We start from the raw sequence: 27,024 nt of genomic DNA on the forward strand, positions 1-27,024 counted from the left end.
CAATTTATTGTGACTGCTGAACTACATGTGAAGGAAACACTTTACAGAGTCACTGTATGCAACAGCAACATACCACTGTGTTATATTTTTTCTGATAGAGCTCCAACAATTCCCCTATGCCACTATGCCATTTTGTACACACACAAATTTACTTTGTTGCTTAATAACAGTGAACAAGTTCCTCTCAGTTTTTATTGATATTAGAACCTTACATAATCAGGCAGATGACTGTCAAAAACGTCCTTTAAATAAAAAGAGATCAGCAGCAGATGGGAATATAAGAATGCAGACGATTCCTGGGTTTCTGACTTCTAAATTTGCACTTAGCACGAAGAACAGAAAGATGATGAGACTTACCAAACAAAAGCGCTGGCAGGTCGATAGACACACAAACATACACACAAAATTCTAGCTTTCGCAACCAACGGTTGCCTCGTCAGGAAAGAGGGAAGGAGAGGGAAAGACAAAAGGATTTGGGTTTTAAGGGAGAGGGTAAGGAGTCATTCCAATCCCGGGAGCGGAAAGACTTACCTTAGGGGGAAAAAAGGACAGGTATACACTCGCACACACACACATATCCATCCGCATATACACAGACTATATATATATATATATATATATATATATATATGAATATAATAGAGGGAAACATTCCACGTGGGAAAAATATATTTAAAAAGAAAGATGATGAGACTTACCCAACAAAAGCGCTGGCAGGTCGATAGACACACAAACAAACACAAACATACACACAAAAATCTAGCTTTCACAACCAACGGTTGCCTCATCAGGAAAGAGGGAAGGAGAAGGAAAGACAAAAGGATATGGGTTTTAAGGGAGAGGGTAAGGAGTCATTCCAATCCCGGGAGCGGAAAGACTTACCTTAGGGGGAAAAAAGGACAGGTATACACTCGCACACACGCACATATCCATCCACACATACACAGACACAAGCAGACATTTGTAAAGGCAAAGAGTTTGGGCAGAGATGTCAGTCGGGACGGAAGTACAGAGGCAAAGATGATGTTGAAAGACAGGTGAGGTATGAGCGGCGGCAGATTGAAATTAGAAATTAGCGGAGATTGAGGCCTGGCGGATAGCGAGAAGAGAGGATATGCTGAAGGGCAAGTTCCCATCTCCGGAGTTCTGACAGGTTGGTGTTAGTGGGAAGTATCCAGATAACCCGGACGGTGTAACACTGTGCCAAGATGTGCTGGCCGTGCACCAAGGCATGTTTAGCCACAGGGTGATCCTCATTACCAACAAACACTGTCTGCCTGTGTCCATTCATGCGAATGGACAGTTTGTTGCTGGTCATTCCCACATAGAACGCTTCACAGTGTAGGCAGGTCAGTTGGTAAATCACGTGGGTGCTTTCACACGTGGCTCTGCCTTTGATCGTGTACACCTTCCGGGTTACAGGACTGGAATAGGTGGTGGTGGGAGGGTGCATGGGACAGGTTTTACACCGGGGGCGGTTACAGGGGTAGGAGCCAGAGGGTAGGGAAGGTGGTTTGGGGATTTCATGGGGATGAACTAAGAGGTTACGAAGGTTAGGTGGACGGCGGAAAGACACTCTTGGTGGAGTGGGGAGGATTTCATGAAGGATGGATCTCATTTCAGGGCAGGATTTGAGGAAGTCGTATCCCTGCTGGAGAGTCACATTCAGAATCTGATCCAGTCCCGGAAAGTATCCTGTCACAAGTGGGGCACTTTTGGGGTTCTTCTGTGGAAGGTTCCGGGTTTGAGGAGATGAGGAAGTGGCTCTGGTTATTTGCTTCTGTACCAGGTCGGGAGGGTAGTTACGGGATGCAAAAGCTGTTTTCAGGTTGTTGGTGTAATGATTCAAGGATTCCGGACTGGAGCAGATTCGTTTGCCACGAAGACCTAGGCTGTAGGGAAGGGACCGTTTGATGTGGAATGGGTGGCAGCTGTCATAATGGAGGTACTGTTGCTTGTTGGTGGGTTTGATGTGGACGGATGTGTGAAGATGGCCATTGGACAGGTGGAGGTCAACGTCAAGGAAAGTGGCATGGGATTTAGAGTAGGACCAGGTGAATCTGATGGAACCAAAGGAGTTGAGGTTGGAGAGGAAATTCTGGAGTTCTTCTTCACTGTGAGTCCAGATCATGAAAATGTCATCCATAAATCTGTACCAAACTTTGGGTTGGCAGGCCTGGGTAACCAAGAAGGCTTCCTCTAAGCGACCCATGAATAGGTTGGCGTACGAGGGGGCCATCCTGGTACCCATGGCTGTTCCCTTTAATTGTTGGTATGTCTGGCCTTCAAAAGTGAAGAAGTTGTGGGTCAGGATGAAGCTGGCTAAGGTAATGAGGAAAGAGGTTTTAGGTAGGGTGGCAGGTGATCGGCGTGAAAGGAAGTGCTCCATCGCAGCGAGGCCCTGGACATGCGGAATATTTGTGTATAAGGAAGTGGCATCAATGGTTACAAGGATGGTTTCCGGGGGTAAGAGACTGGGTAGGGATTCCAGGCGTTCGAGAAAGTGGTTGGTGTCTTTGATGAAGGATGGGAGACTGCATGTAATGGGTTGAAGGTGTTGATCTACGTAGGCAGATATATATATATATATATATATATATATATATATAAGAAAGAAGAAAGAAAGAGAGAGAGAGAGAGAGAGAGAGAGAGACTCCGTGAATGCATGTGCCCCCCCCCCCCCCCCCCCACACACACACACACACAAAACATCTTGAAATTTATTTGTTTGTCCATAGGTTAACCAATTTTTCCTCTTTTCACTGTGCTCTCGCTTCTCACGCCTGGGTTCCCGGGTTCGATTCCCGGCAGGGTCAGGGATTTTCTCTGCCTCGTGATGACTGGGTGATGTGTGATGTCCTTAGGTTAGTTAGGTTTAAGTAGTTCTAAGTTCTAGGGGACTGATGACCACAGATGTTAAGTCCCATAGTGCTCAGAGCCATTTGAACCATTTTTCACTGTGCTGGTCTGCTGCTTAGCTGGGTTTGGCAAGTATGCATCAATATATAATTTAAAACAATCAAAATGTTTGAAATATGAAATCTATTTTTAATTCTCCTTACTTACAGATTTAATACATCTTAGAACAGTTGGGTAAGAGTATAAAATGTTGCTTTCCAGTTTAAAACATGTTTTTAATGGATGAAAGACGTCTATTAATGTAATAAAAATGAAATAGTTTTGTGATATACATATCTGCTCATAAAATTTGAAATATTAATAAAATACAGGCATCATATGAACAGTATTAATGAAACCAATGGAAGCACTAGGATAGTCAATAATGATAACAATAACAATAATAATAATAATAATAATAATAATAATAAGTGATTGTAAAATATACAACAGCATCAGAGATAGTAACTGGTCATTAAAAGAAACTCATTTCTTTCCTAGATTTACATCACTGGCAACTCAAACTGAAACAAATTTTTGCAAGGAACAATCTTATAATGATGGAATTAGTTTGAGAACTCCCATAGATGTCAAATATTACATAGATGTCAAATATTACACCCTAGTTTCTAAAATAAGCTCAGTAGCAATTTAATAAACATACTTATGAATACATCCTGTAATCATACAAAAAATGAGTTGTGTGACAAGAAATATAATGCTACATGTAATTTACTTTGTATCAGCAGAGAAACTAATGTAACAATGAAAAATGTGACCAAAAACAGCAAAATGGTATCTGTTGCCAGGTGTACAGATTTTTACTTTTTGTAACTCATACCAGTAAATGAGTTATTGTTAATTACTTAAGCTCAACAATCATTTCAGTAAGGTACTGGCATGCTGCTTAATATTACAGCAGCCTCATGTTTTGGCCTAATTTAACATATACAGACAGAGAGAAAATTTATGACTGTTCTTATAAATAGTTTATTACAATAAATACAAAACATCATATGAACATTATCAAGTGGGATAAAGATCAAACCACTGGCCTAAAAAGAAAATGCAAACTACCATACTGCACCATGATGATATTAAATAAATAGCCACAGCTGTGTAATTTAGTTCATGTGAATTAAACTCAATATTGGACTCAAACTCCTGGTGGATAATTTGTATTCGAAACAATATGTTTCCAAATGGTTAATAATGTTTTGGTTACTAGCTAGTCGGTGAAAGCTGTTTAACACTTTAAGTTTTTACTTTACTGTTCTTGAGAACAACAGATTTTGGAACTTTGTGCCAATCTTACAAGAGGCTTAACTATTACAATATTTAGGATCACTAGGTACTACAGCCACACTCTCAGCAGTGCATCCTATTGTGGGTGGAGAATGTAACCAAAATGTAAAACATATCTAAAAACAAAGATGGTGTGACTTACCAAATGAAAGTGCTGGCAGGTCGATAGACACACAAACAAACACAAACATACACACAAAATTCAAGCTTTCGCAACCAATGGTTGCTTCATCAGGAAGCAACCGTTGGTTGCGAAAGCTTGAATTTTGTGTGTATGTTTGTGTGTGTGTGTGTGTGTGTGTGTGTGTGTGTCTATCGACTTTCGTTTGGTAAGTCACACCATCTTTGTTTTTAGATATGTTTTTCCCACGTGGAATGTTTCCCTCTATTATTATCATATCAAAATGTAAAACAGTTTGAAATAAATTACAAAATAACTGCTTCATTAAAGTGCCATATGCAAAATACTGAAGCACAGGAAATACATGCCAACATCAGTCACAGCTACTAATTTCACACCCTCAGCCTTTTCACAGAAAATTAGCAAAGATTGCTGCTACTGGAATCAGCTTGAATTATTATACTGAAGGTGGTTGTATATCATTAAAAAAATGCTCCTGTAGCATTACATACTGATTTTCAAGAGCAACAACTTAGATGACAATGATTTTGTTGTTTAAAATAAATAAGGGTAAACGTAAGCCATACTTTGATTACATGGCAAAAAGATGATAAGGTTATTAGCACACTGTCAATACCCGAAAGAAAATGCAGCCAATTCATACCATTGCTAGTACGTACCTCAGCAGAATGTATATAAAATTCTGTGCTAGTGCAAGAGAAACTGCTTTCTGATATTTACAAATTAAGAGAAATATGTTCTGTAAGTACTTTGTAAATTTAATTCAACATTCTGTAAATGTTACGGACATTGTGTCTTATCATTTCAGTTTACATAAAGCAGCTACAGTTGCCTTTGGCAAGCAGGACCATACTGGCAGACTACATACAACAAAACAGTATCTGTAGCAAATAATTATAGTTACAACAGGCAAATTATTGGATCTCTTCACTCACAATAAACCTCAGTCGATTTCTCACAGTAAACCTCAGTCAATTCCCTTTCCTGGACATAAACTGACTTAGTAGACTGCTAATACTACGATCAGTAGACTGCTAATACTACGATCACAGTATCAGAAAAGCACTGCAACTCACTGACTTTGTCACAAACTAGAACAAAACACTGATAAGTGATGTCATGAACCAAATTTCATCAGTAGAGTGCAATTTGGCAAAAATCAAAGGGAAATATTAATGGAAAAGTAAGGAAATGAATATTCTTGAAAACAATGCATGATTGCTAAATTTTAACAGTGATCGCACATGTAAAAATGAAATTTATTAGCAATTTGCTATCAGTAAAGGTGAGGAAAAAAAGGCATCAAATGATTGAAAGTTACCAGGGTTTGTTTGGTTTGTAATGAATCGGTATATTCCAAATGATCGTATGAACACATTGTACGAGCTGTAGATTGTGGCAAAACTGCTTTCCCTCATTTCTCTGTGCTAACTAAAAAGTTATTTTAATTTTTTGTGAAAGTTAATAAAAAGGCTACAGTAATATATGGGATATCAATAACTTATTTTGTTTTAAATCACTGATGATCTGCCTCCGAATTAAATCTCCACTGAAGAATTATACACTAACAGAAGATAATGGTCACAAATGCACCATCTGACAATGACTGAACAAAACTGCATAATAAAATATATACTAATCACACATACACAGTTTACAACAGAAATGGTAACTATGGGAGCACCTCAAACAATATTCAGAAACCATGTACAAACATTATGTCATGAAGAGTTTTTCATCAAATAAAATACAAACTGAACATGTAGCACATGGGCTGCAGAAGGAAACTGAGTGCTAACACGGAGCACCAATTTGAAGTCTACCTGAAAGCCACTGAACGAATAAAGAAATAAAAAAGGTCCCCCAGAAAGTTAAAGATGGTAGAAAACTGCAAATAGGATAATTATGTAGACAAATATATTATAAAATATTTATGATGCAACATACATAGAATTTGTTTCTGAACGCTGTACAAGCACATATGGGAAATGCTATTAACCACTCTCATAACTAGAAGACTATATACAGTTTAAGCAGGTTTCTTTACATGAAAATAAATGTTTGATTAATTATCTTCTAGCTGTTGTTGGCACTTCATTCAGGGAACATCTGCAGATCCAGACATCTATCCACATGCCGTTCCAGAGCTTGAAGTACAAAGAAACTCATGTTGCACTTTGGGCAATGGTACAGGTCGTTCACCTGTCTTTCCTACAAAGGAAACAAATGCTTATTAATCAGAATTCTTCATTTATTGCCTCACCAATAAATTTAAAAATTTCTTAGAAGTCGTTATAATGTGTAAGGATGTTTCAACAGGAAGAGAAGGTTTTAAATTATTTCAAACTGCTGCAGATATAAAAAACTACCCAACACCATTAAGTATGCTGATGATGATGATGAGCGTTTGGCGTCATTGGCCGGGAGGCCCCTCGCGGGGCAGGTCCGGCCGCCGTGGCGCAGGGCTTATTACATTCGGCGCCACATTGGGCGACCTGCACGCCGGATGGGGATGAAATGATGATGAACACAACACAACACCCAGTCCCTGAGCGGAGAAAATCTCCGACCCAGCCGGGAATCGAACCCGGGCCCGGAGGACGGCAATCCGTCACGCTGACCACTCAGCTACTGGGGCGGACAGTATGCTGATGAACATGTTCAACAGCCCAAACAACCATCTATATGTTGCAACAAATGCCACAGACAGTGTTGTTGTTTGTTCAAATATAAATAACAACAACAACTCAAGAGAAGTAATTTTGTATGCACTCTAGAAACAGTGACGTCATTGTTCACGCATAAAAACCATTCAAATATTGTTTCTGGAAATATCTGACTACTTATAAAAAGTTTGCGAGAGACATAAAGAATTTATTAATGACGTAGTCATTCTCACATGAAAGGTGAATATGTCAAAGTTAACGAAGTTATGTTTGTATGAAAAATTTATAAGTGTGGAATTTCTTAATAAATGGTACAACATGTTGTCAAATAAATAAAAAAACTTCCAGCCTATGAAGCTGAAGCAATTGACATACTTATTATATGAGAGTAGTCAAACTAGAACTGAAGTTGTGCTGAACATGGAACTGAAATTTTTAAGGAACTACTAGTTCTTCATACAAATTAACAGGTTACTGTTAAGGTGCTACAACAACAGAATCCATTGGAGACAAAATTTCTGCAGGTAACAAGGACACAAAGATAACTTATGAGAGGTGAATTAGTGTAAAAAATGATCATTTTTCCATCTTCATTTCAGTTGTGTATAATAATTATTTTCTTTTATACTTTCCAGGGCAGACAAGTACAAGAACAAGGCCTGGAACTTTTCATTTAGCTTTTGTTCTTGACCGTGTGTGTGTGTGTGTGTGTGTGTGTGTGTGTGTGTGTGTGTGTGTGTGTCTGCTCTGAAAGAAGACAATATCCAAAAGCTAAACTGCAAGTTTCAAAACTTGTTTACATACATGCCTACCATACAATTCCTTGACAATATAGTGAGTATTTATCTTAAAATCTTTCCGTGCATTTCAGCTGAAACCCTATTAAGTTCCTAACAATACTGCTCTTCAAGTCTCTTTATCCATTCACAATACATCACCTACAACATCCACTGGTTTCTCTTTGCTGATCTTGTCTTAATTTCTGTAATTCTTCTTTCCTTTACTTTAATAATACAAATTCTCACACAGCTAAACTGTCAAATAATTTACAAGTCCAGCCTAGTTCTGTGAAATCATTCATTATTTGATTGGTCTGTCTCTCTCACTGACACACACACACACACACACACACACACACACACACACACAAAATAATAAATACTTAAGTCTTGAGGTTTTGAATCTTTAGTGTGGTTTCTCTCAGGAGAAGCAGCCTGATATACCAGAAGAAAATAAAATTTATGCACTTATCGGGAAAATGGTCTCTCTCTCTCTCTCTCTCTCTCTCTCTCTCTCTCTCAGTGGGTCAAGGAAGAGGAAAGGAACTGAAAGTGACAGCTAACAACAATAGCTAAGATTAAAGAATATCAACAATAATGTACATACAACATTCAGAAAAAAGTGAAAGCTGAAACTCCACGCAAATGACTGGAACCAGCTGTAAGGAAAAGATAAGAAGCAGAAAAAAAGTACTTCATCTTCACTGTGTACGACAGAGAAGGAAAAAAAAAAATTACACATCCATAGTAAGGATAAATAAAATTCACTCAAGAAAAATAAATGGAAAGTATTAGAAAAACGCAAAAGAAAAGAGAAACTACTGCAGCATAAGACATCACATGCCCCAAATTCAGAGTTCAGAAGCACTGGATTTATAGTGGGAGTTTCAGATGATGTGTGTGCTGTAATGAATGCACAGGTTCATGTGCTGCATTGCTGGGCAAGTCCATTAGTAGATATTACGTTTACCACTGCCCACAGTTTAGGGCCAAACATTCCAAGACGGGTTTGATGGTGGTAAAGCAATATAGAATATGGACAAAATTCGTAAGTTAGTTGGAAGCCCATAAGTGTGGCACTCCAGACAAGTGTATATACTTTATCAGTTAATATGAATATAATAGAGGGAAACATTCCACGTGGGAAAAATATATTTAAAAAGAAAGATGATGAGACTTACCCAACAAAAGCGCTGGCAGGTCGATAGACACACAAATAAACACAAACATACACACAAAACTCTAGCTTTCGCAACCAACGGTTGCCTCGCCAGGAAAGAGGGAAGGAGAAGGAAAGACAAAAGGATATGGGTTTTAAGGGAGAGGGTAAGGAGTCATTCCAATCCCGGGAGCGGAAAGACTTACCTTAGGGGGAAAAAAGGACAGGTATACACTCGCACACACACACATATCCATCCGCATATACACAGACACATGTCTGTGTATATGCGGATGGATATGTGTGTGTGTGCGAGTGTATACCTGTCCTTTTTTCCCCCTAAGGTAAGTCTTTCCGCTCCCGGGATTGGAATGACTCCTTACCCTCTCCCTTAAAACCCATATCCTTTTGTCTTTCCTTCTCCTTCCCTCTTTCCTGACGAGGCAACCGTTGGTTGCGAAAGCTAGAGTTTTGTGTGTATGTTTGTGTTTATTTGTGTGTCTATCGACCTGCCAGCGCTTTTGTTGGGTAAGTCTCATCATCTTTCTTTTTAAATATATTTTATCAGTTAATATTGTACACAACTCATCAATTTATTCTGAAGAAAAATGTCTTGAAGATGTTATTTATTTGTAGTGCACTTGTATAATAGTACAGTTTCTTTGCCAAGCGGCAGTGTTTATTTACAGCTTACTTGGTCTGTAAAAGGGGTCAGTCACATATTTAGCTTTAACTCCCCCCCCCCCCCCCCCAGTCACATATTTAGCTTTAACTCCCCCCCCCCCCTCTCTCTCTCTCTCTCTCTCTCTCTCTCTCTCTCTCTCTCTCTCTCTCTGTGTGTGTGTGTGTGTGTGTGTGTGTGTGTGTGTGTGTGTGTGTGTGTGTGTGTGTTTTTTACCAGCAGATTTTATTGTTTACTTACTTGTGCTATGTGAGAAACAGAATTTAAGAACTCTTTACAAATGAGCGGGAGTTTGAGTTGTCAATCTCCTGCCTACTTTACAATGAACAAAATGTCTCTTAACAAACCATTCTCACTTCACTGGCCATACTAATAAGTGACAGCGTCAATCTTGTCTAATGCACTACTATAGGTAGATACTTCCTTTTTTTTATATTTATTTATTGTTCCGTGGGACCAAATTAAGGAGAAGTCTCCATGGTCATGGAACGAGTCAATACATGAAATAATAACATGATAGTAGAAACAGATAAAATGAAATATAAGAAACATATTCAGGCAACAAGTCTTAAGTTTAAATAAAGAAAATCAACAATGTAACACTGGAATTTGCTTAATTTTTCAGCTCTTCCAGGAGCTCCTCAACAGAATAGAAGGAGTGAGCCATGAGGAAACTCTTCAGTGTGGACTTAAAAGTGTTTGGGCTACTGCTAAGATTTTTGAGTTCTTGTGGTAGCTTACTGAAAATGGATGCAGCAGAATACTACACTCCTTTCTGGACAAGAGTCAAGGAAGTGCATTCCACATGCAGATTTGATTTCTGCCTAGTATTAACTGAGTGAAAGCTGCTAACTCTTGGGAATAAGCTAATATTGCTAACAACAAAAGACATTAAAGAAAATATATACTGTGAGGGCAATGTCAGAATTCCCAGACTACTGAATAGGGGTCGACAAGAGGTTCTCGAACTTACACCACATATAGCTCGAACAGCCCATTTTTGAGCCAAAAATACCCTTTATGAAACAGAAAAATTACCCCAAAAAATAATACCATGCAACATAAGCGTATGAAAATATGTGAAGTAGACTACTTTTTGTGATGAACTGTCACTTATTTCAGTTACTGTTCTAATGGTAAATAAAAATTTCTAATGGTAAATAAAAATTTCACAGTTATAACTACTTTTAGTACATGAAACAGTATAGCACGAGTTACAAAAACTAAGAAAAAGTACTTTGGACCATGCCTACAACCTGTAAACATAGATCACAATTTATCCTCCACAACAAGATAAACAATCTCTCAATTCTACATGCCATGTGCCACCAGCTAGACCACACCTTTCATCAAATATCTTTTCTTTGTATAACAATATTTTCACTACAATGCATAATTAACCATTTCTCATATGAGATCCAAACAAATTATTTTAAATGCATCAAGATGATAACTTGATATTTTGTAGCTAGTACACCAGAACATTATGATCTGTACTGCTAAAATAAAATTTGAATAACAAGTTCAGGTTTCTCTCATTTGAATGTTTTTCTGTCTGTTGCACACAAATTTATCATAATGTTTCTTACCTCAGTTTGTCAGGTTAAGACAAGTTTCCACATGAAGTTCTAAATGATCCAACCTTGGAAATTGCCTATTGCAGTTTGGACAGTCATACTTTTTTCGAGGGGGGATTTCTTCATTGTATATCTGTAAGACACATGAGATTTCTCTTAAGTCTTACTCACACTGCAGAAAAATCGAGAAAGTGAAAAATGCACCCGGGAATTAAACAGTGATATCAACCGTGACTGACATTTACACAGCACACACAAGAATATGGTGACAGAGTAGCACTTCAAACTACACGAAGTGCCCATTATTTCATTACAAACAGATATTGGCAAGTTTGTAATGGACCATGGAAGGAACCAGTGAGGGCATGATTAAGGAATCAGATGTGGAAGGCAACTCAAGGAAATTGCACCGATACGACAGGCTGGTTATGCTGCTGGAAGATAAAAAAAAGTCTCTTGGGGCAATAGATACTGTAGAGCAGACCCTGGACAAATAACACTGCGTGGGTGCGAGTGCTCAGGCTGCACTCCAGCATAGCACTCTGAGTGCAGCGGTGAATGGAGCTGAGGAGTGGGAGGAAAAATAAGATTACAGCTGGATGCTGCTACAGTAAGACAGTCCCTGATCACATGCCAAGCAGTTTCCTAGTTAACATCAAGAAACACAGCACACTTGAAATCTTCCCCCTGCTGTTGTTCCTCATTTTTCATTTTGGTCTGTTGATCCATATCATGTGTATGTAGTGAATGCCCAAATTAATCAATATTTTATTCAGGCCCTATTACATGCAAATGCATTATTCAGATGATACTTTTCAGTATGTTGATTACAGTGTTGATTTAGTTTCACTGTGAACCACTGTGATTAAAATTAATGAACAACTGAAATTATCATAACGGCATGCAACTGTAGATTTTGAGTGAGAAAAAGTTGTTTTGGGGATATAGACACATATCATTAGAAAGCTATAACTTCTGACTTCACAGTAACATATTTCAATTTTAAGGAAACTAATCGACTTAAAAGATAATAAGTATCAAAATTCAGACATGCCCAATATTACTTTTGCTTTTTGAGCCATTACACCTGTTTAATTCCCACTTTTGACATTACACACTAATTGCCCAGGACTGTATGACAGACATCATTAATCAATTTTGCATAAATTATCACTATTTAAAATACAGCAACTGTACTTGTAAATTTGAGGTTGGTTTATCCTGGTGAAAAGGCAAGAAAAGATGTGTGTTTCGCAAATAACTCTCATTACTTCTTCACAGAGTCTCCTTTGAGGGATATACACTAAGTCCAGGGATTCTCCGACTTTCTCATTCCATTGGAAAAATAGGTTCTGTCAAACTCTGCAAAATACTCACTGACTGCCTATCACTTCCTCATTTGATGAAAATTTCTTTCTAGCAAGCCAAAGTTTCAAGTCAGGGAACAGGAAGATGTCACCTAGAACTAAGTCTTGTAAATAGGGTGGATGAGGAACCAACTGAAAGCCCAATTCACACACTTTCGCTAATGTTATTGCTGATTTTTGGGATGGTGCACTATCCTGATGACAGAGCACTTTTTGCGTGCCAACCTTGGTCTTTTTTCAGCCAACGCAAGTTTCAAAAAATCGAACAATGAAGTATATTAGGGTTCAGTTATGGTTCTGCTTTTTTCCAAGTAATCAGCGAGGATTATTCCTTGGGAATCCCGAAGAACAGTGGCCATCACCTTACCAGAAGATGACAAAATGGTCCTTGCCTTCTTCGTTACACTTTCACCAGCCTTTGTCCATTGTTTGACTGCCATTTTGATTCTGGTGTGTCATGATGGATCCAGGTTTCATCAAAAGTCACAAATCGGCACAAAAAGTCTTGTAGACTACAATTATGCTGAAATGTTGTGCCGGATGCACTTTTGGTCAACTGTAAGCAATTGCGGCACCCACTTTGCACACAGTTTCTTCACAGCCAATTCTCCATGCAGGATACTATGCACTCATTCAGTCATCTCCCGAACTTTTATTCAATGGTCTTCCATTATCATGCCATGGATTTTGTCAATGGTTTCCTTTGTGGTGACCACAATTAGACAGCTGGAGCATGCTTCATCTCTGGTGCTTGTCCTATCATGTTTACATTCATTAATCTAGAAGTAAATTGCTGCAGAGTATGCACGAACTTCATCCAATAATGAAATGTTAGGAGCTTCACCCATTGGATACTAAAATCTTAAATAAGACGATAGTTCTGAAGTGAAGGAGGAAATTAATATTAAACAGGTGTTATATGAAGTAGTCAAGAGGTACAAGAAATGTGTGGGGTTGATAACATTACATCACTATTAGAACAGCTTATGGGTAGTTAAAGGTAGGGATGGACACAAATAATAGTGATCTCAAAAAGGACATTAAAAGTGACATTGGTAATCTAGATTTAAAACTGCACAAAACTAACAAAGAAGTTAGTGCAGTTAGTATCAACATTAATAATTTGGGCTAAAAGAACAATTCAGTAAACTTTAGTTTAGAAAGAAGTTACAAAAATATGGCAAAACTTTGGCTTCGAAATGAGATGCTTCTGAAAATGACATGATATACAAAGGAATTTAAATGAAAAACAACTGTCATAAAAAGATGGAAGTTGATGTTAATTCTGGCCATGTTGAAGTTGCAGAGGTAATCAAACCCGTTTTAATATCAATAATTATGATATGACTCCCCTAACAGAGTGAAAAGATACCTCTGATGTTCAGAATCTGAGGATAGTTCAGAAAACTGTTGATGCAGATGCTCCTACCTCTGTAAAAGTTGAAACAACATGTATACCTGTATTTAAATAAAACTGTTGGCAAAGCCGATGGCATTATTATTGAGGAAAGTAAAAATTGTGTAAAATAAATAAGGCTTTGCTAACTTACCAGTAGAGCTATGTCCAAAATTTTTGAAGTTGGCAATGAAGTGAACTGTTTGAAGAAAGCTGTTTATAACGTAAATGTGCAGGAGATAATTTTCAATGTGAATACGATGCTCAATGACATGTTATTTGAAAACTTGTAATGTTCAAAGATATTGCACTTACTTGCAATGGGCTGCCAAATGTTTCAAAAATTAAATATTCGATTTCACTTAAAACAGCAAAACTAGATGGAGGAGCAGGGGGTCTGAATCACTGAGAATCCATGAATAGGTAGAGGGCTCACTGAACTTCCATGAACACAATACTAGGCGAGTTCTGTGGGTAGATTTCATTTTTCCTTTCTTTAATCACTCCTTTCTTTATCTGTCCCGTTCTTAGATTGCAAGGAAAAAATAATCATCATCCACTATTTTCAATTCTAAGGTGTATAAAATATCCAGGTCTGTAACTGTATTTTTCTATACGCCAATAAGAGGATGGAAGTATATGCTCTGTCTACCAAACTCATGACAAATGTCTTACACAGTTTTGGATTTTATAATGATGAAATATTTGTAAATAATTATAAAATCTTTTCCAGTTCAATGATTTGTAAAATTCAGAATGCATTAAACAATATGAAAGGTATACAGCAGCAGTAGGTGAAAAAAATGCAGAGCAACAATACACACAGTTTCATTCATATAAATGTCTGAGGCTAAATTTAAAGTTATGTGTTTAAATTAAAACAAAAGTAAAATCAATTTGTTGTAGTAATGTGCCATTGCTATAAAAAATATTGCCATATTGACCTTCAAGTCAAAGTAAAAAAAGCCAAATAACTTGAGTTATGCGATCCTTAATAATTTTCATGCAGGGACATATTTATAAATAGATACTTTCATGCTAGATTGGAGAAAAGTAAGTGGTTTTAAAGTAAAATAGTATCCTCACCTGGAACACTAAAATATAGTAAATAAGCTTTTGTCTGTTTGTAAGGAGACATAAAGGTTTGTTAATTATGTAGTGACTTTATTGCTGTAGAGAGGCATTTATTAGAATCATTTTTTGCAAGAGAAGGTAAAGCAGGAATTTTTGGAAATACCATTTCGTTATCGGGATGATCGGCACAGGTCAGAGTCCAAAATTAATCAAGAAAAAAGAAAGAAAGAACAACATTGCAACTCTGACTGGTTTTCCATCATACTGAAATGGGTTTTTGTTGTGATAATATGCCTATATGATCTGTGACAACACTGAAGTAGTATACGTAACCCATAGTACTATATGCAATACATTATCTGTAACAGATAATCACATACTATTTTTCGTGAAATATATTGATTAACCGATTCATGAAGTAAAAACTTATGTGTATATGTTTCTCTTTGAATGATACCAAGTAATAATGCTTTAAAACAAGTATATTGGTAACTAACCAGTTTCGATAAATGAAACAAATATGTGAAATTTTGTTAGGAATAATCAACGGGGAGTTCTTAATTTTTTGGAATAATCAAGTAAAAATTGAGAAGTTAAGAAATTATGGCTTTGGTCCAAGAGACTTCAGTGATTGAGATACATACTGAGTGACTGACACACACACACACACAATTTTGAGTCTATTTATCCATATCATGTATATGTAGTGTACACCAAAATCTATTAAAAAGTTATTCATACCATGATGACAGATGGAGTTTTATGCCTTTCACTGCGTGACTTGATCCAAATGAGTAAAAACTCGCATCGAATGGAGACACCAACTTTACTACATGACTGTTGATACTGATGCAGAGATGTTAGTGTGATGAGTGTGGTACGCAGGCTCATTACATAAAAGTTAGAGCGGTAATGGCTAGCCATATACTAAAAATTTTTGGGTGGGGTGGGTTATCTAAAGACTTGTGTATGAATATTTTTGGATTTTGGAAAATATACATTTTTGAAACAGTTATGGTTGAAGTTCACTACAGCTGAGGAGCTGTAAGTTCAGGCAATAATTGAGTTTACATTATGAGTAGCTAGTTAGTAAGTTATGAATGGTTACAGTAATATTGTGTGTGTCAACGCTGGGAATTACCTAGGGAAGTACAGTTGCCATATTTGAAATTATGATAATATAAGCAAACTTATTAGAAGTGTAACTGATTAGTGATGGGTTTCATTCAGTCCAGGGCAACCAAAGTATAATGTCACACTTGGAACTTACAAAGGTATAATGGCTCAAAAAGCAAAAGTAACACTGGGTACATCTGAATTTCACTACTCGTTATCTTTTATGTTAATTAGCTTCCTGAAAATTAAAATATGTTAATGTGAAGTCTAAAGTCAAGCTTTGTAATAGCATGTCTCAATACTTCAAAAACCACCAACTAGCTCGATCAAAGATACCATTTTATGTATCTTTATGTATGCTGTTATGATAAGTTCAAATGGCTGCTACTTTTAATCCATACATTTCCCAGAAAAACTAAACAAATCACTGTAATCAGCAATCTGAAAATTATCATCTGAATAAAGAATTTGCTTTTCTGTTAAAATAATTGATATAATGGAGGTGGTTGTCCGTGAACTACATTTGGTGACACATACTGAGATATCAGTATTATGGAAAGGCTAGTTGCTACTCAACTTATAGCTGAGATGCTGAGTCACAGATGACTGTCACAAAATGAGATTTTGGCCAACAAGGCATGTGTCAAAAATGGACACCGCGCGCGCGCACATACACACACATGCACACGCACGCACTCACTCACTCACTCACAGTCTCTGGCAGCTGAAACTGTGAAGAGACTGTTCTCGCGAGCGTGCGTGCTTGCACTTTTGTGTGTGTGTGTGTGTGTGTGTGTGTGTGTGTGTGTGTGGGCGCGCGCATTTTTGACAAAAGGCCTTGTTAGCCGAAAGTTCATTTTGTGATAGTCTTTTAGTTGTGCTTATCTGCAACTCAGCATCTCCGCCATATGGTGAGTAGCAACTATCCTTTTCATAATATTGTTACATTCCATCCTGGATTTTCCATTGTTGGAATGAGACACATATTTAAGGAATTCTTGGCTGATGTCAAAAGCAAATATGTTGATGTTCTATATCACTCCAAAGTTAGGTGGTTAACTTGCAGACAAGTCCTGAAGAGGTTCCTTAATTTGCAGAAAGATGTCACAATATACCTGATGAGGAGTGAAAAAGAGGGCAAGTGGATCTGTATCTTTGTTGGACTGCTGACTTCACTTTTATGATCTACACCACTATTTCTCTCTCAATGTAAGGGCAGAACCACTATATAACATATGGCAGACGAAGCTGATGTTTCTAAAGAAAAAATTAAACCTATGGAAAAACCATGCAATTATTCCTGCACTCAAGGCAGTAAACTGTAGACCAGACATGATTAATTCTGTTTCAGTAACTGAAACACTTATCAAAGCTACTCCAAGACCTTGTACGAATGAAGACTTATTTCGATTTATTTGTCAAACTGTTCTCAGCTTGCACACAGTGTAGCATCCAGTTCAATGAGCTGTTTGTCCAATTCAGGAAAAAAGACTTATATAAAATGTTACCTCATGAGCAATACCCTACACTGCACAAGCAAGCTGCTGAAGTTTTTCAATGTTATGTTCAACATGTGTGTGCAGTTTTTCTTTTTTTTCCTTTTTTTCTGAAACTGACATAGTCTAGCCAATATTAATGTTTATATCTAAAAACAAAGATGATGTGACTTACCAAACTAAAGTGCTGGCAGGTCAATAGACACACAAACATACACACAAAATTCAAGCTTTCGGAACCAACGGTTGCTTTGTCAGGAAAGAGGGAAAGACGAAAGGACGTGGGTTTTAAGGGAGAGGGTAAGGAGTCATTCCAATCCCGGGAGCGAAAAGACTTACCTTAGGGGGAAAAAGGACAGGTATACACTCGCGCGCACACACACATAGCCATCCGCACATACACAGACACAGGCAGACTAAATGTTGTATGTTTGTGTGTCTATCGACCTGCCAGCACTTTCGTTTGGTAAGTCACATCATCTTTGTTTTTAGATATATTTTTCCCACGTGGAATGTTTCCCTCTATTATATTCATATCAATATTAATGTTTAACAGATTTTAATCTTCATACCTCTGTGCACTTAGCTCTATCACAAATCATAGTTCCAGATATATCACTTACTGTAAAATCGAAATGTGTACAAATTTGTTAACATTAAAACTTACAATTAAGTGTCTGTACATGAAGAATTTCCTAAAGAGGCAATGAAGTTCTGCTTATCATATTAACACTACCTTATATAGTTATTTAATTAAGTAATAAACTTATTGACATGCTGAATAATCGAGTCTTCTGCCGACTGTTCACATTGTTCTCGCACGATATTTCAATGGTGTGACTCGCTTTCTTCTACATGCGCTCCCTAAGACTGTTTCTTGAGTAGATCGGGACCCATATTTATACCTGGATGCTGCTAGGCACCCTGCTTTTGGTCCTCACTACGTCAGGCACTCTGTTTACCGTCCACACCCGCCAGGGGCAGCTCTGGCTGTCCTCTCTTGCTGATAGTGCTCCAATCGCCATCCACGCCTACTCTGTCCATCCTCTGGTATCACACCTGTTGTCTGATACTCTGTTTCATGTCTGCACTGCACCCAGCATTCTGTCCGCCAACTGCAGCTGCCTTGGCCATCCTCCGGTCGTCTTGGGCGTTGTGTGTGAAGCCTATCCCTGTTGGGGCAGGCATTCTGTGTTGCACTTTTCATCAGGCGTTCCACATGTTTTCATCTCCTCTGTGAGAACAGTCAGGTTCCGAGTCCTACATCTGCTACTGTTAGGCATGTTTTGTGACATATCACCTATGATCTGGACTGCTTTGTCTGGTGCTCTGTCCAAGGGTTGTTTTCTTAGTCTGCACTCACATTTCTATTTTTCATGGAATCTTGATGTTGACACCACTGGGTTTTAAACAGCTCAAGTGCTGGATTCCAGGCAGCAATTAGCTGGCATCCAGTGTCACAGCTGATGAGATTCTCCATGACTGGTCTCAATAGATTCTTTTATGACACTGTTACAATATCTCGTGGTCTGTGTCACAATCTTTGTGTCATTGTAGTTCATTGAGTGACTGAGTTCTAGGCAATGCTCATGCCCCTAACGTGTTGGAGATACCTCCTTGCCTGATTTGGGTGTTCCTGTGAATGTGAACACTTCCAACGAAATGATGAAAACATAATAGTTTGTCATATAAGCCGCAACAAATGAATGCAACAGTTTTACAATAACACAGTTTCTCTGTGCTCTGTCAAAACATACGTTTTTAACATTTTTGAAGTTGCATTCCGTTTTGAAAGTTTTGACTCTTGAATTCATTTGTTGTAATATAGTTCACACCTTTATTTGTTGTTTTCATTTCTGTGAGACATCTATCTGGTATCTCGACTGCTCACACTGTTCATCACATTTACTTGTGATGGAAATGTATTCTTACTACACGACTCATATTCTATAATCAATGTATAGTATGAAACATACCAAAACTACAGATGAGACGCACAGTTCATAATTGTATGTGGGGGGGTTTCAAACACAGCTCTTGGACCATTCACTGTTTCTATTTTTCTTTTTTTTCATTGTCCAGTACACCTTCATCCCATTTTCATGCTTGATCTGTGTTCAGTTTTTGACAGGCTATCCACAGGGCCATCTTACCACTGAATCTGAAGGGGTGCGATGTGGAACCTCTCTTGTCAGGTGGGATTATTTTCTCGAAAACTTTGGAAAATGACGTCTGTATTGAAACAGGTCAGTGGTTATTGACATCTCTCCTTTCAACTTTGTTAAAGAGGGGTTTAACAATGGCATACTTCAATCTCTCTGGAAAAATGCCTTGAATTAGTGACGCATTACAAATTTCAGATAAGATGGGACTTGTTTATTATATGGGAATAAATCTTTAGGACTATGTTGGGAACTCCATTAAATCCAGATGACCTTTTATTTTTGAGAGAATATATTATTTTTTTCAATATCAGAAGGAAAAGTTGGTGATACATTCATATGATTAAATTTTATTGCTTTTTTCAATGTGACATCTCTCTTAACCTGCTTGTGCCTACATTTTCTAGTACATTTAAGAAGTTTTTATTAAACATGTCTGCCAGCTGGCCATTTATAGCCCTTCTAGTTAATTCAATAGTGATGTTATCCTGTTCTGTGGCCTGTTGCCCTACTCCTCATTTCATTGCATTCCATACAACTTTAAGCATGTTGTCAGAATTACTCTCATGAAATCTGTGTATTCCTTGATTTCTTAATTTTTCTTAGACATTTGGAGTAGCTTTTGCACTGTGCAACTACTGCAGAATCTTCACTTGTTCTTGCCAACAGATACATTTTCCTTTTTCTTTCAGAAAATATTTTGAACCTCCGGTGATCCACGGTTTTTTACATGGCTGTCTACTGTCCTCTATGATTGGCACATGTGGAAAGCTATTTTCAAGTAATTTATGAATTTATCATGGAACAGATTAAATTTTATGTCAATATTTGATTCGTTATAAATTTCATACCAGATCATTTCTAGTAAACTATAATTCAAAACATTTGTTCTGGAGCCATGAATTATTCTATTTCCACTGAGGAGTACACTGTAAGGCCTTATCTTATTTACCATAACTAACTGTGCATCATGACCAGAGATAGCATCTGTTACTGGGTACATACACTTATTTTCTTGCTTCGAGCTTCATCAAATCAACTTCTTCATTTGTTTTCATTTTTTCTTCCTACCTTTCCTTTTCCCCTTGAAATCTTTGTTCATGTGATTTTAATTAATTTTGTGTATTAATTTTGATTTAATTTCTTTTGTTTTAACATTATATTTTTTCATCCACATTGCACTCATTATTTTTATTCCTGATTTTGCTTGAATTTCGTTTTACTTATAATCCCTTCTTTGAAACTTCCTGGCAGATTAAAACTGTGTGCCCGACTGAGACTTGAACTCGGGACCTTTGCCTTTCGCGGGCAAGTGCTCTACCATCTGAGCTACCGAAGCATGACTCATGTCCGGTACTCACAGCTTTACTTCTGCCAGTACCTCGTCTCCTACCTTCCAAACTTTACAGAAGCTCTCCTGCGAACCTTGCAGAACTAGCACTCCTGAAAGAAAGGATATTGCGCAGACATGGCTTAGCCACAGCCTGGGGGATGTTTCCAGAATGAGATTTTCACTCTGCAGCGGAGTGTGCGCTGATATGAAACTTCCTGGCAGATTAAAACAGAGACGAGGTACTGGCAGAAGTAAAGCTGTGAGTACCGGGCGTGAGTTGTGCTTCGGTAGCTCAGATGGTAGAGCACTTGCCCGCGAAAGGCAAAGGTCCCGAGTTCGAGTCTCGGTCGGGCACACAGTTTTAATCTGCCAGGAAGTTTCATATCAGCGCACACTCCGCTGCAGAGTGAAAATCTCATTCTGGAAAAATCCCTTCTTTGTTTACATCTTTATCTGCATTATTCTGTCCACAGTGAAATAGAAATTTAGGCTATGTTTTAAATGTTTGTATTATGATCACCGTCCAAAAGATACACATTGTGCAAGGAAAAATACATTTTTGACACCACTGCACAGTCAATATATATAGATCCTTTGGCTTTTGTTTTTTTGCCAACAGATCGGCATTTTCAAAATATTTAAATATTATAATAAATATATATAATTAAATTCACATTCACATATATTTTGAATGGGAAAATAATGATAAAAAGAAAAAGTGAGATTCATATGATGATTAAAGTGATGTGACAAGGGAATACAAATAAAAAATTACATTTAAACCCGTTAACTGAGTAAACATCACAAAAGCAGCCTATCAATTAATACTTTTTAATGCAACTGAGCATCAAGTAAAATCTCAATTTTTTTTCATCTACACTCCTGGAAATGGAAAAAAGAACACATTGACACCGGTGTGTCAGACCCACCATACTTGCTCCGGACACTGCGAGAGGGCTGTACAAGCAATGATCACACGCACGGCACAGCAGACACACCAGGAACCGCGGTGGTGGCCGTCGAATGGCGCTAGATGCGCAGCATTTGTGCACCGCCGCCGTCAGTGTCAGCCAGTTTGCCGTGGCATGCGGAGCTCCATCGCAGTCTTTAACACTGGTAGCATGCCGCGACAGCGTGGACGTGAACCGTATGTGCAGTTGACGGACTTTGAGCGAGGGCGTATAGTGGGCATGCGGGAGGCCGGGTGGACGTACCGCCGAATTGCTCAACACGTGGGGCGTGAGGTCTCCACAGTACATCGATGTTGTCGCCAGTGGTCGGCGGAAGGTGCACGTGCCCGTCGACCTGGGACCGGACCGCAGCGACGCAAGGATGCACGCCAAGACCGTAGGATCCTACGCAGTGCCGTAGGGGACCGCACCGCCACTTCCCAGCAAATTAGGGACACTGTTGCTCCTGGGGTATCGGCAAGGACCATTCGCAACCGCCTCCATGAAGCTGGGCTACGGTCCCGCACACCGTTAGGCCGTCTTCCGCTCACGCCCCAACATCGTGCAGCCCGCCTCCAGTGGTGTCGCGACAGGCGTGAATGGAGGGACGAATGGAGGCGTGTCGTCTTCAGCGATGAGAGTCGCTTCTGCCTTGGTGCCAATGATGGTCGTATGCATGTTTGGCGCCGTGCAGGTGAGCGCCACAATCAGGACTGCATACGACCGAGGCACACAGGGCCAACACCCGGCATCATGGTGTGGGGAGCGATCTCCTACACTGGCCGTACACCACTGGTGATCGTCGAGGGGACACTGAATAGTGCACGGTACATCCAAACCGTCATCGAACCCATCGTTCTACCATTCCTAGACCGGCAAGGGAACTTGCTGTTCCAACAGGACAATGCACGTCCGCATGTATCCCGTGCCACCCAACGTGCTCTAGAAGGTGTAAGTCAACTACCCTGGCCAGCAAGATCTCCGGATCTGTCCCCCATTGAGCATGTTTGGGACTGGATGAAGCGTCGTCTCACGTGGTCTGCACGTCCAGCACGAACGCTGGTCCAACTGAGGCGCCAGGTGGAAATGGCATGGCAAGCCGTTCCACAGGACTACATCCAGCATCTCTACGATCTTCTCCATGGGAGAATAGCAGCCTGCATTGCTGCGAAAGGTGGATATACACTGTACTAGTGCCGACATTGTGCATGCTCTGTTGCCTGTGTCTATGTGCCTGTGGTTCTGTCAGTGTGATCATGTGATGTATCTGACCCCAGGAATGTGTCAATAAAGTTTCCCCTTCCTGGGACAATGAATTCACGGTGTTCTTATTTCAATTTCCAGGAGTGTATTATTCAAAGACAAGGGCCCACCAGGATGAAAGGCTGCAGTGTGTGATTCTTGGGATCTTCGCCTACATCAACATACAGGTGTTTTGAAAAAGTCTGTCCCACAGCTGGATTCCTCTCCTTGTGAGATCAAATTGTAGGTTCAAGTAAGATTTCTTCCTACCACAATTCTTTATAAAATCTACATTGAAATCACTGAAGACTATTAACTGCTTTCTGCTGTCTGGCAAATGGCACAGTACAAAAATGGGAAGTCCACAACGAAATAACAAAAAATGAAAAGGATATACTACTACTCACCACATAAAGATGCTGTTAAATCAAGGACAGCTACAATGAAAAAGACTGCTAAACATTTAAGCTTTCGACAAAAAAGGTCCCTCTCCTGAAATAGAAAACACACACATTCACACAAGCATAACTCACACACACATGGCCACTGTCTCCAAACACTGTGGCCTGACTGATGACTGTGCATGTGTGTCACATGCACAGTAGTCTATTGGAGTAAGGAGGGATAGCGTCAGGAGAGGGAGGGTAGCAGGGTAGGGATGGGGGAAAAAGTTGTGCTGTCTGTGGGAGCATGCACAGACATAGCGCGAACAGAACAGGTTTCTGGATGCAGAATCGGTAAGGTGCATCAGGGTAATGAAGGGGTGGGGGTAAGGGTGGGGTGTGAGGCAGAAAAGGGAGATGAGGTAAGTAGAAAAGCGGAAAAGAAAAGACTAGTGGGTGCGTTGATGGAATGAAGATGTGTATAATGCTGGAATGGGAGCAGAGAATGTAATAGGACAGGGACTATAGTTCAATTCTTTTATCTTGGCGGTAGGACTGTGGCCAGTTACTGTGTCCTCACAGAGAGAATCTTTGCTCAACCATTTCCCCCACTGACTCTTCATAAATCGTGTTCCTTTACCACCTGGTGTCCAGCACGTCAGTGTCGATACCACCTCCCTCTACACTGACATCCCCAGTGGTCTCATGGCCTTGCCCCTATTGAATACCACTTTTCTGAATGCACAAATGACTCCAAATCTACAACGTCCTTTCTGGTTGCCACGACGTAATATGTCGTCACTCACAATTAATTATCCTTTGAAGGCATCACCAAAACCATGGTACAGCAATAGGCACCTGAATGGCACCATCATATGCCAACCTATTCATGGGCCACCTAGAGGAATCTTTCTTAAGCAATCAGAATCCCAAACAGCTCAACTGGTTCAGACTCATTGATGACACCTTTATGATTAGGACAGTTGGTGAGGACATCCTATCCACATTCCTCCAGAACCTCTAAACCTTCACCCCAATACCTTCACCTGGTCTTCCTTACCCCAACAAAGCCACCTTCCTCTAACTTGACCTCCAACTCCAGAATAGCTATGTCAGTACCTCTGTCTATATCAAACATACCTACAACCACCAATACCTCCACTCTGACAGCTGCCAACCATTTCATACCAAGAAATCTGTTCTGTACCGCCTAGACATCAAACGTCATTGAATCTGTAGTGATGAGCGGTCCCTTCCCTAATATGCCAAGTGTCTTGGACCAAACAGTTGCTGAATGTGCTGCCCAACACTATGCACTTCGCTTCAATGACTGCCTCACAGCCAGTGCCATCTGGATTCTTCCTACAAACATCAGATTTTATTAACTGCACAGGTGGAAACTCTTTCTACAACATATCCTTTGTTCCGATATTCCGATTGGTCTCAACCTTCGCTAGTCCCTTCCTCTACATACCTACTGCCTTCCCTGCTCCCATGCACTACACACCCCTTCTATCCCACAATCCCACAAATACACCTACTTATCTTTTCCCCTTCTCTACTTCTCTGCTCTCCCTTACATTCCATGCCCCCCTCCCTATTCCAGCCTTCTGACTGCATGTAGCAGCCCATCCTGTCCCCTGCAAGCTCCCACAGGCAGCACAGCATCTGCCACCACTGCTATCCTTCCCCTCCCGTCCCATGCTGTGTCCTTACCCCAGCACCCATCCCAGCAGATTCTGCGTGCATCACATGCACTCGCAGTCTGTTGTCATGCTCCAGAGCCCAGAGGCTGTAGCCAATTGTTTGCAAGTTGTGCTTGTGGCAATGTGTTTATGTTTTCTGCCCCAACGCCCAGAGACTGTAGCCAAGTGTTTGCAAGTTGTGCTTGTGTTTTGTATTTCGGAAGAGGGACTTTTATGTTGGAAAGTTTAAATGTTTAACAATCATTTTTATTATGTGGTGAGTAACAATCTAACCTTTTAATTTTGTTGTAGGTAGCCTAGTAAGGTGTATCTATTTCTCAAACAGTTAAACAAGTAGTATTCCTTATTGACCATACAACTATAAGCCAGGAACTCATGATGCACTATCCCATTGTAATCAAAGACAACAGTGAGAAGAACCATCACATGTGATTGAGCTTGATGAACTTTTTATCGGCTTGGCTCTTCAGGCAGTTTCCAGTGGGACGACTGGGAATTTGTTTCGACCTCATACTCATATACCGATGTTTCATAACCTGCTATTACTTTCTTTAGAAGTTCTGGTTCAATGTTGACTTCATTCAGCATTTCCTGAGCAGTGTCTAAGTGATATTGTTTTGGTCGACATTCAACAATTTTGGAAGAAGGTTTGCTGCTACACATTTCATGCCCAGAACATGCAAAAAATTACTTTGCTCTCGAGCCAAAGGATATGCCAGCATCATCACCTCTCTGATAGTGCTCTGGCAATTTTCCAGAACCATTTTCTTTACTTCTTCCACACTGTTGTCAGTAATAGATGTGCTAAGGCAACCAGGGTGTTTGTCGTTGAAAGTCTTCTCAATCCTCTCTGAAATGTTTAAACTCTTGTCTTACCCAGAGTTGACTTGCCAAAAGCCACAGCCAACATTCTGAATGGTGTTGCACTTTATCCCATTTTTCAAGCAATATTTAAAGCAAATTCTTTGACCCACCTTTATCAAAAGTAAAAATTCACTGAGAACTTGAAAACAAATCAAACTTTTTTGACTGTCACCAATAAAACAAATACTGAAAACAGCTGAAAATGCAAACATACATCAGGAACACGTTTATCAGCAAGATAAAAAAAAAATTAAATAATGAAAATCAGATACATAAAGGTGGCAAAATTAAAAAAAAAAAAAAATCCCATTACATTCTGATCACACCTCATAAGCTGTGGACTGTCCTTCCAGGCTTGGCAAAAGCTGTCCAGCTTATTAGAATTTAGTACCCAGTTGCTGAGTTTGTTATATCTGAGCACCTGCTATGTAATGAGGGCCTGTTTCTACTATCTCCAGAGATTGTAATTTACACTTCCACATATCTTTTTATTGTGCTAACTATGACTCCACCCATGTTAGCTCCCCCTCAGCCTTTTTCTGCCCTTCTACCTTCTTTGAACTGTAGTACACAACATTTAGTGATGCACTATCTCTGACCTCCCAATCCCTCCAATGCCTCTTTCTGCAGGAATTTCCACCATCCTTCTGTATACCTTTGTCCACCTTTTGAATCTATTAACTCTTTTGCCCCTGGAAGATGAAAATTATGATTCCACGAGCAAGAA

The 27,024-nt window shown here is 39.3% G+C and overlaps 1 protein-coding gene across 2 annotated transcripts in view; it reads right to left on the reverse strand.

Annotated features, from left to right (window-relative positions):
• Positions 1 to 5,373: 5,373 nt before the first annotated feature.
• The window catches only part of LOC126088545 (optineurin), a 140,212-nt gene continuing 118,561 nt past the window's right edge, over positions 5,374 to 27,024 (reverse strand). Inside the window, exons 12-13 of one of the 2 annotated variants that reach the window (XM_049906723.1) lie at positions 11,221 to 11,341; positions 5,374 to 6,556 (exon numbers count right to left, since the gene is read on the reverse strand). In XM_049906723.1, the coding sequence (XP_049762680.1) occupies positions 11,222 to 11,341 (120 nt within the window). In that variant the 3' untranslated portion in view covers positions 5,374 to 6,556; position 11,221. The remainder of the gene's footprint in view (positions 6,557 to 11,220; positions 11,342 to 27,024) is intronic. The other variant, XM_049906724.1, reaches the window with a different exon arrangement.

This window comes from Schistocerca cancellata, chromosome 6 (genome assembly GCF_023864275.1).
Source record: "Schistocerca cancellata isolate TAMUIC-IGC-003103 chromosome 6, iqSchCanc2.1, whole genome shotgun sequence".
In the NCBI taxonomy this organism is placed as follows: Eukaryota; Metazoa; Arthropoda; class Insecta; order Orthoptera; family Acrididae; genus Schistocerca; species Schistocerca cancellata.